This window comes from Glycine max, chromosome 6, assembly GCF_000004515.6.
Source record: "Glycine max cultivar Williams 82 chromosome 6, Glycine_max_v4.0, whole genome shotgun sequence".
NCBI lineage: Eukaryota > Viridiplantae > Streptophyta > Magnoliopsida > Fabales > Fabaceae > Glycine > Glycine max.
Genome location: NC_038242.2, coordinates 9,011,200 through 9,029,736, shown reverse-complemented (window position 1 = coordinate 9,029,736; position 18,537 = coordinate 9,011,200). Strand labels below are relative to the sequence as shown.

Genomic DNA, 18,537 nt, shown 5'->3' with positions numbered 1-18,537 from the left:
CGACTTGCATCAGTCGTCGTTAATTTATTCTCTCACTGATTGGACTTAAGTCTCATTTTAGCTAGTCATGGAAGTTTGAAACATAGACTTGTTTCGGGTTCTACTAGGTGGGAACAATTGTTTAAGATTCTGGATATACCTCTTTAGAGTGGGAGCTCTATGTCGGACGCTTGAATCATAGGTGTGACAAAATGCTATGACACCTAAAAGAAAAGTTTCAGATTCTGTCCATTGTTTTTTATTGATGAGATTTTGTTCTATATGTTGAAGTTTATAAAACTGATACAACATATTTTTTTAACATATTTTTGTGTTTTCTTTCTCACAAGTATTTTTTTAAAAACAATTATATTTGAAGTACGATTGAATACTAACTAAATATATACAAACACTTTTTTCAACAGAAATTAGAATATTTGATTTGCGGTATTGTGAGAAATTAATCAGTTTCCCTAAACCTAACACTTAATATGTATCTTTGTGCTTTTGTAAACATAATACTCTCGATCTGACTTGGATATTTAAATATCTAAATTTTAAGTGCCCTGAGAATTGAATACGCATAGCAATGACTACCAATGAAAGTGAAGATAAATATTGCATGTGAACGACTGAGAGTACGGACTCATGTCCTCCCAACTCCTATTTTCATCCATGTCAGAAAAACATTTTTTTTTATGATCAATTAATCTTTTCTTTTAAATATTTACTGGTATTTTAGTCTTTACAATATAGATAAATGTTTATTTTTATATAACTAAAATTTATAATAAATAAACAAACATTTTTCATATATCAACTTAATTATAATTGAATTTTTTAAGAATACATTTTTAATTATTTAAATTATATTTTAAATTTACAGTAAATGATTTATTTTGTGATTGTGAAACAAGATTATTTTAATTATTGATATATTTTAAATATTAAAATTTAAAAATAAAGATAAAAAATTAGATTGAAAGAGATGAACAATTAAGAAAATCAAATTAAAATTTTATTTAAAAAATAAAAATTAAATTAAATGCTGAATATATAAAATTAAGATTTGGCCAGTGACTAAAAAAGACAAACATTAACAACTTCTAGAAATTATTTTATTTTAAAAACCTCTTTAAAATACTAAAAATATCTCTTACAAATGCTCTCATGAATGAGTATATTGTTGCTAAATTAGTAAATCTATAGATAGTATAAATAAGAACAATCTCCGATCGTTTTAGTAGCATAAATACTAGTGAATCATAATTATATTTGGAATTGTCAACAATGATGTTGATAAAAAAAAAAAAAAGATATCTTCCACCCTCACAAACAGTAAAAGGTATAGCCAATTACTACTATATTTAGAATAGAAAAATTCTATTGTTACCATTTTTTACTATTAATTTTATAAATAAATGAGATTCTTTTTTGTTCTCCACACAAATTAAATCTTAATAAAGATTTGAATATTGATTTGTCAAGAGATTAAAAATTTCACTATACCCAATTCCTATTATTGATAAATATAAGATTGAAAGAAAAGAGAAAAATATATAAGAAGTTAAGTGATGATGTGATGATGAAAAGAAATATATATATATATTTTGTAAAATGTGCTATAAAAAATGTATCTAAAATTAATATAATTATTTAAAATAATATTACGTATACATGCTTACTCGAACAGCACTCTCACATACTAAGTGTAATTAGATCTGCATAAATTATAATTAAGTACAATAAGTCTTATCGTATGATACTATAGTTTAATAAATTGAGTGTGGTTTGAAGTCTTCAAGGCATCTACGCAAATTTTACACATTATATAATATATGATTTTATGCATACTGACTCACAAACCATTTAAAAACGGGCAATCGCTAGGAATTTTTGAGGAAGAATCACCTACTCTTAAATAGCTAATTTTTTAAGTAATAAAAAAGAAGGAGTAAAAATGTACTAATTCTTGTGCATCAAAATCATAAAACATTTTAAATAACTTTTAAATGTAGCCATCGAGAAAGGCAAAGAGATATGAATTGAGAGATTTAATTTTTAAAAGTCTATCGTGTGTGATAAGAGCTAAAGCATGATGATCAACCACCCAAAATTAACAAGGCGATAATTAAAAGCTTATTATCTTCTCATGAAACATAACAAATAGTTTCTTTCTTTCTTGATGATTTTTTTTTTAATTTAAAAGCAATGACAGTGCCTATTGTCGCAATCTGATACTCCCCTTTCATAACGTGGAAACCAAAAGTATGAAATTAACATATATACATAAACTATTGCAGATTTTTAGGCAACATGAAGTACATTAATATTCACAAATTCATTCCTTTGGAAATCTGAGTTAGATATCAGATGAGGTAATTGGCAGGTGCTGTGTCTCCGTTTTCTTTGTAGTAGGTGATGGTGGCGTGGGGTCTGAATAGTCTTTGCCTTTGCCTTTGCCTTTGCCTTTGCCCCACACCACAGAGTACAGACCCAGTGCGATAATGATGGCTCCAATGATACTGAAATCAATATAATGCAGAAAGACACAGTAAGGGCATTGATAAGGACATGTCATGAATAATTAAACTAAATAATGATCACCATGCAATAATTGTCACCAATTAATCAAACTGACGAGAAACTAACGAAGAGGAAGAATTCAGAATAATGTGAATTAATCATTAAGATATATACCTGCCCAGGTGAAGCTGCTCGGCAAAAATGAAGGAGCCTAAAGCAGAAGTTATGATCATGCAAAGGGGATTAAAGGCTGTGAAAAATACCGGTCCTTTGCTTTGCAATACCAACCCTTGCACATAATACGTAATTCCAGAGGTTACTACTCCCTGTAATTTTAAAACTGATCATTGTGAAGAATAAACTTGCAATAATTTACTATAATAATGTATTTTCTTTCCAATTTATTTATTTTTATGTTATCGACGCAAATATTTTTATACAATCAATTTAGTTTGACAAAACTAGCTTATAAACTATTTTTTCTCTTAAAAAAAAGCTTATAAACTAAGTGAAACTTATAAGCTAGAAGGGCTGACTGAAAAGTGATTATAAGCTGATCGAAGTTATTTTTTAAATTAATTATTATAAAAGGGAATGATCTTTTTTATATATGAATAGATAGATAATCTATGAATAGTTGAGAATACATTTAAAAAAAACATTTCCAATCTTTATACTAAGTCATCAAAGTCTTTATACTTTAATAACCTTGAATTTGGTACTTAAACTTTGAAAACATGTTAATTTAGTTCAATTTTTTTTCAAGAACTCATCATGTTTTTTTAAGTCAGAAAAAACTAAATAAATTCACATTTTTTTAAGGTGAAGGACCAAATCTATCGATTTGAAACTCTAAAGACTTCAACCATGTCTGACTGAAAATAGAGTCAAAAACTCTTTTTTTTTCCAAAAAAAAAAAATAATACAATCAACACATTTTAATTAAATTATTTTCTTCATTATCGTTGACCTATTGGCTTTTTAGACTATTATTTAATTATATATTATTATATATGTCATTACTATTAAAAGTTTAACTTTAATGACAAACTTCTACAAAAATAAAAAAAAAATAAAAAAAACTTTTACGACAAACATTTTATACTAATAAATTAGATTACAATCTCTTCAAATAACTTAACCTTTAATTTAGTTTCTTTTGAAGAATAGCACATGTCATATTAGATGCTAACTTTAAATTTATTTTAATTGATTGATTTTTTTTTTATAAACTTAAAATTTATCTTCTAATGTACTATTTTTATAATTAAGATATTTTCTTTTTTAAAATTTTGTCTAAATTTAAAAATACTTATGTGGCATACGAGGTGTTATTAGTTACTATTTTCTTTGAAAATTGCTATTTCCTCTCCTATTTATTACTTATGCACTCCCGTTCCTATTCCCCCCCCCCAAACTACCCAAACAAATACACTTCACCTTGCCTCTCTCGTCATGTTACCCTCTTCCATAAAATACATTTCACTCTTACAACAAGGATTTTAGAAAAAATTATCCAACCATGATATTTTCACCCTTCATTCTCTGAAAAGCATAAAATTTATACATGCAATAAAATTAAAAACCACTCGTGGATAGAAGGCTTGGGATTGTCTATATGCTTCTCAGTATGGTTAAATTCGTTTTGGCTGATAAAAAAAAAAATCCTTTATACTGATAAAAAAAATCCGTTTTGGGCATTGTTGAGGCATACAAATAGGAGGACATTTTATATCTGTTAATTGGAGAATGGAGAGTGTATTCCTAAATAATTTTGGGTGGGGTTTCTGTGAATGGTAATATTATATTCTGGGTGGGGTTGCTGTCAAATGCATGAAAACTACAATATTATGCTATGCATTTCTTGTATTGGTTGGCAAAGGGAGTGCAAAAGTAAGAGAAAAGGGAGTATGTTTTTCAGGGTGGGGTTGCTGTCAAATGCATGAAAACTACTCTGCTTTCTGGAAAGAGAAAAGGGAGTATGTTTTATAGGGTAATTAGGGGAAAGAAAAAAAGAAGAGGAAAGGGAGTGTAAAAGTAAAATAAGGGAGTTGAACTAACAATTATGCGGAATATTATAAAGGAGTACTGACCGTGTAGAGAGGACCATAGAGTCTGAAATCCCAACCTAAGGCCCATGGCCCAAGCCCAGATTGATGAGTAGCCACAAGTGTCACCACGCCAGCTTGCAAAGCACCCGATAAGCATACCAATGAAGAGAGTGACAATTCTGCCGGATACCTTTTCAATGTTATCGACTGCAATTCACAATTTAATTTATCCTTAACATATCAAAGTAGAGCAGTGAAAAAAATAAACTAATTAATACATACTTTCACTAAAGAAACTAAAATTAAATTAAGTAAGACACAATATACTACCTGTAAAATGATGAAAGATGACCAAGCGACACAACCCAGGAGAAGAAAGAGTGTCCCTGAGACCCAGTGTTTGAGACCCTGAGGGGAGTGAACCCCATCTTGTTGGTGGGTTGTGTTTGGAGAATAAAAAAGGTTAATTTGAGGGCCTTTATATAGTGTCATCAACAAAGCGCCTCCAAAGGTTACCAAAGTTCCAATCACCTTCGCTAGGCTACGTACCTCCTTCACATTCACACGCTCCAACCTATAGTGGTTTTCTATTTTTCATCAAACACAAGTCATAGGCAATTAAGCAGTAGATTTTTACTTAGGCTATATATATGCTCAATTAAATAAAGTTCAGAGATGAAGACAGAGAGTCACTATATGTTATGTAAGCCGATCACCTTACCTTAGAATTAGGGCTAGCACAAAAGTGACAGAGGGCACGGCATTTACTACAGCAGAGGCAAAGGAAGCCGACGTATATTGCATTCCCAAGAAAGTGAACCCTTGGTCAATCACTGGCCTAAAATATCACATGTGATTATGGGATACACTATCATCAAAATAATTCGACAAGATCGAAAACAATTGTATGCTATTATTCCTTTGTTTAACAGCTTGGTTTCATCGTGCTGCTTATTGAAGTATCTTCAGTATTTTAATCATGAATGAATTTCTTTCAATTAAGCTGCTAAAAACAGTTTTACTTAAAATTCAAGTACTAGCAGTAGAGGTGTTACTTTGATCAATTAGTCCGAATCACAACTCAAGTTAACAATTTTTTTAACATAGGTTCTGTAGAACCAATTATCTAGGAGAGGATTAAAGATTTGTTCATTAATTAGTATAATCTTTTTTAAAATACAAAAGTCAAAAGAACAAATGTTAATATAATATTTTTTTAATATTATTCTTTTTGTTCTATTTACCACACCAACATCTTATCTCAGTAGGCTCTCTTTTCTTTTCTTATCTCTCTCTATTATATATTTTACACAAACTACACCAATGCAATTTGTACAAGAATATTATTTAAGGTTACTATTAGCCACTGCATCCTATAGATTTTATCTGCCTAAAGATTCCTAATTATATAGTAATATTTAAGCATAATTATTATATATGGGTATGTAATATAAATTATTTATTTTTTCATTAATAATCGATTTTACTTATTTTACTTTTTAAAATAAATTTCTCGTTTTAAATATAGAGGATCAATACCGATATGTAAAATTTAGATCATTTGTTCTTTTGACTTGTATTTTACATCAATTCATTTTGAAGAGGGATCAACTTAGTTAAACAATAATTTTTTTAGAATTATTTTTAATCCTTGTCATTTATTTTCTTAAAATCTTGAAATTAATCATTCATTATAATTATTAAATTTTAAGAAAATGAATAATAAAGATGAAAAGTAATTCTAAATTAAAGTATTAATCCTTGAGTAAGTTGATCCCTCATATTTTTTAGGAAAAAGGGTTCTTTTATAGTATTCATTTTAAAATCACATAAATAAAAGTACGTTTAGTATACCAACTATTTTGAAAGGTTAAATGTACTAATTATTAAAAGTTGCCCGTATATCAATATCTGTTTATTTTAAATTATGTCCAAATAATAAATATATCTGGATTTAATTACTTCAAGGATAAGCCGACTTTGATGTAGCTTTCGTTCTTCAGATAATTGAGTAAGTAGAACACTACACTATCAATTAAAATTACACGTAAAAGTAACAATTTAATATGCCGACAACTTAAGTACTTAATGTATATTAAATTAATTTATATTTTAAAATGTTGTCAAAATGATGTTATGAGTTTTTTTAGAACAAAAGTCCTATAATTTAAGTAAACACCCAAACATGTTAAGTTATTTAACTTAAAATGACGTCTTTATAAAATAGCTCATTCTAAAAAAAGAATAGGGCAAAACAAAAAAAACAATTTCTAGCGTGTTATATGACTATATAGCGTGTACTGATTGATAGCTGTAGGTTTTAGATCATTACTCCATAAATCCGAGTGCCATTATCTGTAAGAAGACAGGAAGTGTCATCTTCGGCCTAATTTTCCTGTAAAAATTGCAGCGAGAATGTTAATTAAACAAAATAAAACCTTTTAAATTTTTTTATCATGAATTAATATTATCTCCAAAAAATACATGTAAAATTAATAAGATGGTATGCTAGCATTCATGCACCTCTCAAAGATGAATGCAAAAGGAGCGAGGGCCAATGCAGCGAAGGCATTGCGATAGACAATGAACACAAAACGACACATTCCACTGTTGAAACTGGCTACGGTGAAGATGTACCCTCCTGCGAAACCAAACTGCAGTGCCACCGTTAAGAAATATGGCTTTGCCTTGGTGAAGTAATTCTTGCCAAAATTATTAGCACAACATATTTCTTCCATCCTTGTGTACGTACGTGTAACGTGTTTGAGACAATATGAAAAATGTTAACTTCTATTTGCTTAAAAAAACACTTAAGAGATTCTAGCTAGCTCTCTTAATGCATGAAGTGGCCTTACTTATAAACACCAAGAATAATGAATGATTAAGACATAATGCACTAGGGAGAGCAGGGGGATATATATAATTGATAATTAAATATCGGAGTCGTTCCTGTTTTGAATTCTATATACTTTTGGGTCAATCTCAAATAAAAGCTATATTATTATTGATCGAGTAGTGGCAGCTTCAACCAGCTTTGTTTTGTTCCACCTCTGTTGAGTTGCCTGAGTCAGACTACACTTTGGCAGCTGCATGTTTTTTTCACAAGCACGGCACTGCAATAACTTCAACATTTTTCTCCAGCAATTTTCAACATTTATTTTTTCAGAAGAGTTGAGAAATTAAGATTACACTAATAGTATACCAACTATGCTCAAGTAATTCATCTCCTCAATTTTTAATTTTAATAAATATAAGGTATGGAATTTATAGTAAAGTTACATGCGAAGTTAACACGGTTCAACCACATAAAGTACTTAAAAGTTAAAACAGACGAGCTAATGGAGCTAAAAACACCAAATTAAACTTTAATGCTTAACGTCATGTCAAACATCAATTCTCTTCATATAACTAAAGCTAATGGGTGCAAAATAATCGCTAATAATGCCATCTGATCTACATTACATCAATTCTCTTCATTTATGAGATTTTTTAATTTTTGTTAGCACTAGTGAAAAATAGTTTCAATTATTTATATCACACCATGATTTTTTAACCAATAGTTATAAAAAATATATATATATTTGCCATCCTTGACTTAATTGTAGCCAAGTATTTTGCCTTACGTATCATTTTCGGCTTTTTTATCGCTTCATCCCTCGGTTCCCTCCACTCCTCGGAAGCCTTACACGTTTTTATTATAATAAAAATACAGTGCACGCAGATGAGACAACTGACATGGTGGAGGACATGAAGTTATTGAAAGTTTGAAACTTCGTTTATTATGCACCACTAAAATAATACGAGAGAGGTAATTAAGTAAGGTTGTTGATAATGAAAACGTAAACGTAAAGGAAAAAGAGTAAACGTAGAGCCAGAATTTGTACACCTGGCTTTCATCTGAATATTTGATTAATTATATATAGAAATGTAGTTAATTTAATTTTAGTAGTTAAGAGTAAATGAACATAACTTTATGCAATTGTAATTATGTAGTTAATAGTGTAATAATTTTATTAAAATATTTAATGGTGATTAAGTTTGTCTTACAAGTAAATTAATAGTTCCTGTAAACAAAAAAAGTAAATTAATTAATAGTATAATGAGATTATTGATTGTCATTTGTCACACGTGATTAATCATACGAGTAAATATGTTTAACTTTACCTTACAAGTGGTTACTAATAACATATTGTATATAATTTTGTATATATTTAATAGTACTATTATGTGGTTGCCGGTTATTAATATATTCAATATAGTTAACTTTATTTTTACAAATGATTAATAATGTCATGAGATTATAAAAATACCTGGTATTGATTAACTGTGTCTTAGAAGTGGTTAATATTAATTACATAGATAATATATAAAATTTTATTCATTTACTCTTAATCATGAATTAAAATTAATCATATATACTTCGGTATATAGTTAATCATGTATTTCGGTGGACGTTGGATGGATATTCTTTGGATATACGACAATCATTACTCAATTGTAATAGAAATGACAAATAGTATGAAATAAAAATTCGTATCAGTGTATAATTGGTTGCACTCATGATCAACTTTTGTAGGATAAGATCAAGTGAAGAAAGATAAAATATCCCACACATCGCAAGGAGTTGCGGTTGGCTTGAGTTTAGGGCTCAGGTTAGTGATATAATATTATGTTATGAGACAAAAAATATTAGGTAAAACTAGATCATCACCTGGTTCATATTCCTAAACAATAAATCTCAAAGCACATAATCAAGGATTTCCTTTGATCATTTTTATAAGAAGCAAAAGTTGAAATCTATTTTATATGACAATCATGTTGGTAATCAGGTGAGTGCTTGATAATTACTATGTATATTTGGTTTTTTTATCTAAATCTCATAGCAATTATTTCATTTTTTTCTTTTAATGCTTAATTTGGTCCCAATAAAGTAGTATTCATTGTCTTTTGAGGTTTTTAGTAAATGAAGTTAATTTTAGTGAATTCCTTAGTTTTGCAGAATTTTGGTAAATCAATAATGAAATTGGAAAATTTTAAAGTTGAAGTAGTTCAGTTAGCAAATTGGGAGTTGCTTAGCACAAGCATGAACAACAAGGAAGGTCACATGGCAAGCATTTAAAGGCTACTCGGGTAGATCTGAAACTTGGTGCGCGCTTAGCATGAATTGAGTGTTCAACGAATTATTTTCATTGTCATAAATTTAGGCTCAGCGCGCAATCACTTGAACAAGTGCTGCTTTCATATGAGCACTTAGCTCGAAAGCTGGGCTAAGCCTGCAACCACTTAAACTAGTGCAACTTTTGTATGCGCGAACAAGTGCGTCCTAAGCGCACATGTCTTTATGGATAAACGACAGTGCAACGCTCTTGGACCTATTTAAGAACTTTTTCATTTGAGACAAAGGGGGGATCGACCTAGGTTTGGTGTGCAGCGACTAGACCTCCCGTCTATCTCCATCTTCCATTTCCTCCATTTCCCTTCATTTTCTCCCTTCCATTTATAATTTTGAGGCCTCTCATAACAATGAGAGGCTACTTTATCCTTTGTTGGGGAATTGATGTATTAAGTTTACTCTTATGTAGTTAATCTTCATATTTATTCAATGTTTATTCATGTGTTATTATTTCTTTCCATTTTGATTGCATGTTTTATGGTTTGATTATCTTCGCTTTAATTCCTTGTTTTTATTGTTATTGGAAAATGCTTCAAAACTAAGTTTTGAATAGAACATCTAATGAATGTTGTCTCATCTAAGAATGGAGGGATGTTTGTTAATATCATTAGTGATCAATCATATGAACATGTTTCATAGTTAAACTGTCATTGAAAAATGTTTTTTAACTAAGATTTGAAAGTAGTATCTAATGGGTGTAATGTCTAGCTAGGGATGGAATAATATTTGTGTCTTGATAAACCTTTGTTCTTGAATCCAAGTGGTTTAGCTTGACCTGTTAAGGGATTAGGAGTTGAGTTAAACAACTTAGGCTCTCTCACATGAGAAATCATGATTAAAGTATTATAGTAGGTTAAGATAGCATTAGAGTGAACATTATATAAAGAAAACATTTATAACTATTGAGATTGTTAGCTTAGTATATATAGCCAAATCCCCAACACTTTGTTTATTTTTACATTTAGTTCCTTTTGTCCACTAAGTGTTTGTGTTTTTGCTCTCCTTTTGTTTATTCTATTTTTAATCATCTTATATAAAAACCCAAATTATCCTTTGCTTAGTTGAATTTGCACAAATAGTTTGATACAAATAAGTAGTATAGTGGTAAGTATTCCCGCCTGTCACGCGGGTGACCCGGGTTCGATCCCCGGCAACGGCGCCAAAAACTTGTTAACTCGTTGGCAAGTGTACCAAATCGTTACAAGTAGTAAAGTTCTCGGAAGTCCGAGTGTCGAATCCACAGGGACTTTGTTTGTACTTAGATTAATGCAAACCCAATTTAAAAGAAAGAGATAAGAAATTTAAAATTTAAAATAAAAGATAAAGATAATAGATAAGATAAGATGAAAGAAATTTAAAATTTAAAATAAAAGAAAAAGATAAAGTCAAGATAAAATAGTGTTAGGAACTGACTTGCCTTGTCTGCCTAGGATGTATGAGTTTATGATTTTTTCTTTACCAATTCAGGTGATTTTATCCTACCCACATCTATTCATTTACTTGCCCCTGATGTCTCACGATGACAAGCCTATTCTACCTATCTATCTCCCAAATGCCTTTGCAAAGACTCAATAGATAAAATGCATGAAGTTCTAATTCTAGATGTTTGCTTTGACGCATGGGCATAATGCAATCACTCTATGCGTAGCAATGATTTTATTATGATACCTTTTCTTCTTGTTCTATTAGAAGTTATCCTCTCCCGAGCGTCTAACCCCTCAAACTAATGCATGCATATCTTCTTTAAATCTTATTTAGAAGTTACCCTCTCCCGAGCATCTAACCCCTAACAGAATATAAAGATGAGTATGCAAGATAAAAACAGAAAAGAAAATAGGAAAGAAAAAACCTGGTATTGCATTGATAAATAGTGAAGAGTACATCATACATCACATTGGCTTCTAGGCCTGTCAGGCCCTAACTAAGGGGGTTTAGCCACCCATGGCCATTGAGGGCTTTACAATGAGAAGGGGGTGAAAGAAAGGGAGTAAATGAAACCCCTAGGAGAGGGGGTTCTGTCGTGGTGTGTCTGTCCCTTGGACTGGCTCTCTATTTATAGTTGCTGAAGTGGGCTTTATGTTGCAGGCTTAGCGCAAGCTTCTGTTAGATCGCGGGCTTAGCGCGCGTGTTGCAGGCTTAGCGCGTGACTCTGTTGGATCGCGGGCTTAGCGCGCGTGTTGCAGGCTTAGCGCGCGCTTCTGTTGGATCATGGGCTTAGCGCGCGTATTGGACTGGGCCCGCGTCAGATTTTCTTATTTTCTTCAATTTTTTGGCCTTTTTGCTTGTTACACCTCCAGTTTTTATATCTGCAGCCAAAATTCAACAAAACATCAATTCTTTAATATTTAAGCGCAAATAACTGCTAAATAATTATTTTTAAAGACAATTTTGCCTTATTTTCTATTATCAAAATACAATTATTTAGCAGTTATCAGGATACCATACTCAAATTTTTCATTTTATAATATTTGTACTATACTTTGTTATGTTTGTCAAGGATTCAACCGTTCTCACATCACCAATTAGTCTAACGTGATATCCATGCATAATTTTTTTATAAACATCTTTTTAGTTCTTTATTTTTTTTACAAAATTCATTTTTAATTTCTCAACAATTTTTTTTCTTAATTTCTTATCTTTTCACAAAATCCATTTTTAGTCACTAATATTTCTATGAAAATCCTCTATAACATGATCAATAGTTATGAATTGACTTGTACATATTGCATTGACGAAAATTGTAGAAGAATGATAGTAGAGGGTTTAAACCCGGTGTCCCTGTCCATTCTTATAATCCATTTTCTATCACTAATAACTAAAAATCTTAAAAGCCTAAATTCTTATGTATTTGCCTCAATCGCCACCACTATGTCAATCCTAGTGGGTTTTATAGTTTTCTAAATTTAATTAGTCTTTTGTAATCAATTTTTTTTATTAACTCATCATTCAAATAGTAATTAATTGTAAAAATTAGGTATTACCCTAATCTCAATGGAAACAATACGTAATTATCAAATTATTACTTATATATATGAATTTGGGTGACATCAATTCTGGTAGTGGTTAGTCACACTTAACATGCATCAAGATCACAAAACATTTCAAATTAATTATAAATAACTTTAAATCTAGCTACACGGGAAGGCAAAGAGATATCAATAGATTTAATAATTATTAAAAGCTTATCGTTTGATAAGAGCTAAAGGATGATCAACCACCCAAGACAAGGCGATTAAAAGCTTATGATCACATATAGAGCGTTAGATATATTTTGTTTCTGGATGATATATTAAAGCAATGCCAATATGACACTGCCTCTTGTCTCAATCTGATACTTTCCCTTCCCAACGTGGAGACCGAAAACAAGAAATTAACATCCATAACTATTGCAGATTTATGAGGCAGCAGAAGCAGAAGTGCACCATGCATAAATTCCTTTGGAAATCTGTGTTAGATATCAGATGAGGAAATTGGAAGCTGTTGTGTCTCTGTGTGCTTTGTTGTAGGTGATGATGGCGCCGTGGGGTTTGAATAGTCTTTGCCTTTGCCCCACACCACAGAGTACTGACCCAATGCGATAATGACAGCTCCAATGATACTGAATATAGAAAGACAGAGCAATGGCATTATTTAGAAAATTGATATGGACACGTAATATCAATAATTAAAATTAAATAATAATCACCATGCTATAATTGTGACTAGTCAAGCTCTTATACGGGTAATCAAATTAAACTTTTAATTGTGACGAGAAATCAAAGAAGAGGAAGAATTAAGAATAATGTGAATTAATCAAGCAGTGAGTAATTGGTGAAGCTGCTCTGCAAAAAGGAAGGAGCCTAAAGCAGCTAAAGCAGAAGTTATGACCATGCAAAGGGGATTAAAGGCAGTTAAAAATACTGGGCCTCTGGTTTGCAATACCAATCCTTGTGCATAATATGTAATTTCAGAGGTAACTATTCCCTGTAATTATGAAGAGAACACTTGAAATTTAAGTGAAAAATCAATAGGATACATCCAAATTATATTATACTGTTACTAAAAATGTAAAAGGTTTAATAATTGAATTGAATTGATTGTTTTTTGGGTAAAGTGCATTTGATTTGGGCTTAAAGGCAATTGTGAATAGTGCTGAAATGGGCCGACCCATGCATTACTTTTGCGGTAAACAATTTCTCTGTTTTACTTACAATACTTGCCCTGTAACCTTTTGCACTCGATCAGTAGTCAGTATATAGGGTAGGACGTAGGACTCTAAGAGAAAGCAAATTTATTATGTGTACAGACTTAATTCACCTTATGTGTGTTAACTTGCTTTGAAAATCTGAGATTGAAGATTAAACAAAATTATATTTTTGGGTCCAGGAAACAAAAATTATTGTGTAGGAGTACTGACCGTGTAGAGAGGGCCATGGAGCCTGAAGTCCCAACCTAAGGCCCATGCAACAAGCCCAGAATGACGAGTGGCCACAATTGCCACCACGCTGGCTTGCAAAGCACCCGATAAGCATACCAATGAAGACAGTCACAATTCTGCCGGATACCTTTTCAATGTTATCGACTTCAATTCACAATTTAATTTACCCTTCACATATAATTATCTATGTCAAAATAGAACAATCAAGAAATTAAAGCATAATTAATTGAGTTAAGTCATTATGCACAGATGATATATAAAATTATTTTATATTATTAACTGATCATAAATTATAATTGATATAACTTTTATGATGATTATTATAAAATTAAATAATAAATATTTTTTTAGTTATTTTATTTTTTTTCTTTTCATCCTTATAAATTTATTTTTTTGTTTTTAATTATTGAAATTATATTTGTTTTGGTCCTTATAACGTTTTAGATAACATTTTTATATTGTTTAAAGTGTTTTAAGTACTAAACACAAAACAAACATAATTTTATAAGGAAAAAAGTAAAAAATATTAAATTACAAAAGGAAAAGAATATTTAAACCTAAAATTAACTATTACCTGTAAAATGAAGAAAGATGACCAAGCGACACAACCGAGGAGGAGAAAGACAGTCCCTGAGAGCCTCATCAGGAGAGTGGCTTCCATCTTGGTGGTGGGTTGTGACAGGAGAGAAAAATAGCTTAATTTGAGGACCTTTGTAAATGTCATTAACAAAGCACCTGAAAAGGTTACCAACGTCCCAATCAGCTTTGCTAGGCTCCGCACCTCTTTTACATTCACACGCTCTAACCTGATGATCCATTACATTACATGCAAGTGCAAGTGGTTACAGAATTTTGCATTAAAATTTGTATCCTATAGTAAAATTGTCACTTTATCTTGTGTAAACCTTAGTAGCTTAATTACCTTAGAATTACGGCTAGCACAAAAGTGACAGGAGGCACGGCATTCATTATGGCAGAGGCAAATGAAGCCGACGTATATTGCATGCCCAAGAAAGTGAACCCTTGGCCTGAAATATCAAATGTGATGGGATTCAAGTTAGTCCAGTTGGGAATTAAGAATTTTTTTAATTTAGTCTAATATAATATATTAGAAATTCCAATTCAAACGAAATAATACTCGACTTCTTTTGTCTTTTAATTTAAAACAAAATTTCTTCATATAATCATACTCATGTCAATTACGACATGATAATTAAATATATATTACACCTACATAAAATCATTAATTGTTATATTCCAGCATATTATATATCAATATAATATTTTGTGTATTAATATTTTAATTTTGAATTAGTTGTTAAATACTAATTTGAGATATTAAATTTCATTCCAGCTCTTTATTTTCCATAATCAAATTTCTTATTATTTACTTAACAAGTAATTATCCAAATAAAAACGCATTCCTTTTATTAGTCGTTTAATAATGAGATTTATATTTCGTGATTAAGTTATAAGAATATTAACTGTTATACAATCTAATTGGTTCATATTACAAATTTTATAATTATTTATGTAATATAAATTAGGAATAAAGACAAAAAAAAACTCAAACCAAACAAATTCTTATAATTTTAAGGATCCATGTGCATGATTGGTTAGTCTTTGGTATCTCAATTTTAATTAAGTTATATATTAAGCATATATAGAGAATAAAGTTATTTCTGCATGCTTTACCCATGCTTGGCATGTATGAACTTATAACTTGTTAAAACTCTACCTTTTTTTTTAGGAGAGCTAGTGTTTCTACCTGGTATGTAATATCCTAAAATGAATAATCAATACTTTTATCCTTAATTGGTAGAAAAATGTTAAATAGTCTACCTAGTCAGAAATTTTACAACGTACGTCTTCATTTCAAACTTAAATATTTTATTTTATATGCATCATTTAAATTATATACTACTTAACTGCTCATATTTTAGTAGTTATAACTTTGAAAGATTATGCTCGTTTATATATAGGTAGAAGAAATGTTACTTAAATAAAAAGCATGTTGTTTAAATTATAGTTTACAAATTATGTTTTAAGTGCACGAGATTTTATGAATTCGACTTTAATAAAATTAAGTAAATTTGGAAGTATTATTTTATATTTAAAAACGATTATTTAAATTAAAAAGTGACAAGTACCTTTATCTACTACAACAACACATTCAATTTAGTGATCAGATAGTTGTACGTGTAAGTGTAAATAGACGCAAAATTTGGACAGCTTAAGTGCATGCATACTTGCATTAATTTATTTTATATAAAAAAATATTATCAAAGTACTGTTGAGAAATTTTTTTTATAAAGAATAATAATTGAAGTAAATAGCCAAACATGCATGTTATTTACTTAAAATGACGTCTATCATGTAAAGTAGGTCAAATATAAAAAGGTGGCAGCGTGTTATATGAGTATTGTCTACTGATAGAGTGATAGCTACATGTTTTTCATCATTACTCCACAAATCCGACTGCCACTATCTGTAAGAAGACAGGAAGTATTATCTTTGGCCTTATTTTCCTGCAAAATTGTAGAGAGTAATGTTAATTAATTTTCATCATGACAACGAACACATAACGATTAATGCAAAAGGAGCGAGGGCCAATGCAGCGATGGCATTGCGATAGACAACGAACACATAACGACTCATTCCATGGTTGAGACTAGCGACGGAGAAGATGTATCCTCCGGCGAAACCAAATTGAAGTCCCACCGTTAACAAATAAGGCTTTGCCTTAGTAAATTTCTTTCCAAAACCAGCACGACTACATGTTTCTTCCATGTTTGTGTGTTTGATTGCTATTTGCTAATGTTTGAAAATGCTTTGATGAGATGCTCCCAAGTGTACGAAGTGGTCTTACTTATAAACACCAAGAGTAATGATTAAGACAAATTGCACTAGGGGAGAGCAAGAGGATAAGTATCTGAGTCCCAGTTTAAAGTTCTACTTTTGGTCAATCTCAAAGAGAAAAACTATTTTATTATTGTTTAGTGGGAGTGTCCGCAAGTTGCCGTGAGTCAGAACACACTTTGGCTGCTGCAAGTTTTTTTCACAAACCCACTGCAATTAACTTTATATTACGTTGTCTCTAAGTTGAACATTTTTTTCTTGCAATCTCAACATTTAATTTCTATTTCCAGAAGAGTAGGGAAAGACTACATTTAATAATAGTATAGTATTTTTATTTTTACAAGGGCACAATTAACCAGGTTTGAACTTTAATCTTGTGTTAATTATTCAAATCTCCCAACACTAGTGAATGTATTAACCGTGTAGTTACTGCTTGGAATTCATCTCTTTAGTTAATTAATAACAGTTTTTTTAAAAGGGTAGATTAATTTTGTTGTAAAAACAAATTACAGCATAACAAAGTTACATTCGAAAAACTCAGATAAACATCTGAAAGTACCTAAAATTAAGGAATCATATCGATCGTTAATTAAAAACAATAAACTTGAACGCTTAATGTCTTGTCAAACATCAACTGCCCATTTAACTAAAGCTAATGGCTGCAAAATCATCCTTAATTTAATGCCATCTGATGTACAATCCATAAATCAGAAACATTATCTATATCTGGAATCGAGCAACAAATATCAAATCTAATGCTTAATATCATGTCAAACACCAACTCCTCATATAACAAAAGCTAATGGGTGCAACCTAATTAATATTGATGTAATTCAGTTAATAATATACATTGAATTTAATTATAGGAAAAAATCTGAATTTAATTCTCACAAAATATAATTTTAGAAAAATATGATGAGTTTTAAGGGTGAATATATATCGAACCTAGTAATTAGGGTTTTTGTTAATAAAAAAAAAGCTAATGGATGGAAAATAATCTCCAATAATACTATCTGTCAAATATAATAATTTTTAGAAATAAATTTTATATTTTAAAATACTTTTTAATATAACAATTAAGCTTTGCCGTACACATTATAACAAAGTTACCGTATTACTTCTTTTTCTTGTATTTTGAAGGGGGAAAACGTCAGTGTTATTCTGGAATTAATTAGTAAAAAAAAATAGAAAATGGAAATGACAATATTTGTTGAAAAAATAATTCAAAATTTAAAAATATTAATTGAAGTACAGTATACATTAGTGTACGTACAGTATACATTACACCAATTAATAATTTACTCCAATATGTTTGGTCAGTGGAAAGACACTAGACATTCATCATTGAGAAGAGTAGTGATATTTTACAATTACTTTGGAAAGTGAGACATTTAGTTATATATGCTCAAACATTCATTCTCAAGAAGCCATATCCCATCCTAAATACTCCATAAAGGAGTCTATGAATAAAGAATAAACGTGTGTACGTAATCACTTAAAGGAGAATGTCTATTATGAGAGAATATTTTTGA

At 30.2% G+C, this 18,537-nt stretch overlaps 2 protein-coding genes across 6 annotated transcripts; both read right to left on the bottom strand.

The window, feature by feature from the left end:
• Window positions 1–2,095: 2,095 nt before the first annotated feature.
• On the bottom strand, window positions 2,096–7,444 carry LOC100775669 (WAT1-related protein At4g08290). The gene is made up of 7 exons (XM_003526576.5): window positions 7,080–7,444; window positions 6,889–6,951; window positions 5,278–5,394; window positions 4,887–5,130; window positions 4,599–4,763; window positions 2,680–2,831; window positions 2,096–2,504 (listed from the first exon to the last, which is right to left on the bottom strand). The coding sequence occupies exons 1-7, from the start codon at window positions 7,292–7,294 to the stop codon at window positions 2,342–2,344; spliced, it is 1,119 nt and encodes a 372-aa protein (XP_003526624.2). The 5' UTR covers window positions 7,295–7,444; the 3' UTR covers window positions 2,096–2,341.
• Window positions 7,445–11,583: 4,139 nt separating this feature from the next.
• LOC100783368 (WAT1-related protein At4g08290) lies at window positions 11,584–17,006 on the bottom strand. Of its 5 annotated transcripts, none has more exons than XM_041016402.1 (6): window positions 16,504–17,006; window positions 15,069–15,174; window positions 14,721–14,952; window positions 14,126–14,273; window positions 13,152–13,327; window positions 11,584–12,035 (listed from the first exon to the last, which is right to left on the bottom strand). In XM_041016402.1, the coding sequence occupies exons 1-6, from the start codon at window positions 16,520–16,522 to the stop codon at window positions 12,030–12,032; spliced, it is 687 nt and encodes a 228-aa protein (XP_040872336.1). In that variant the 5' UTR covers window positions 16,523–17,006; the 3' UTR covers window positions 11,584–12,029. The 5 variants fall into 5 exon arrangements, 4 of the variants coding, with proteins under 4 accessions (XP_040872336.1, XP_040872334.1, XP_040872335.1 ...); XM_041016400.1 differs by lacking the exon at window positions 11,584–12,035 and having other exon boundaries at window positions 12,879–13,327; window positions 16,504–16,674; window positions 16,791–17,006; XM_041016401.1 differs by lacking the exon at window positions 11,584–12,035 and having other exon boundaries at window positions 12,879–13,327; window positions 16,504–16,674; window positions 16,798–17,006.
• Between the last annotated feature and the right edge of the window lie 1,531 nt (window positions 17,007–18,537).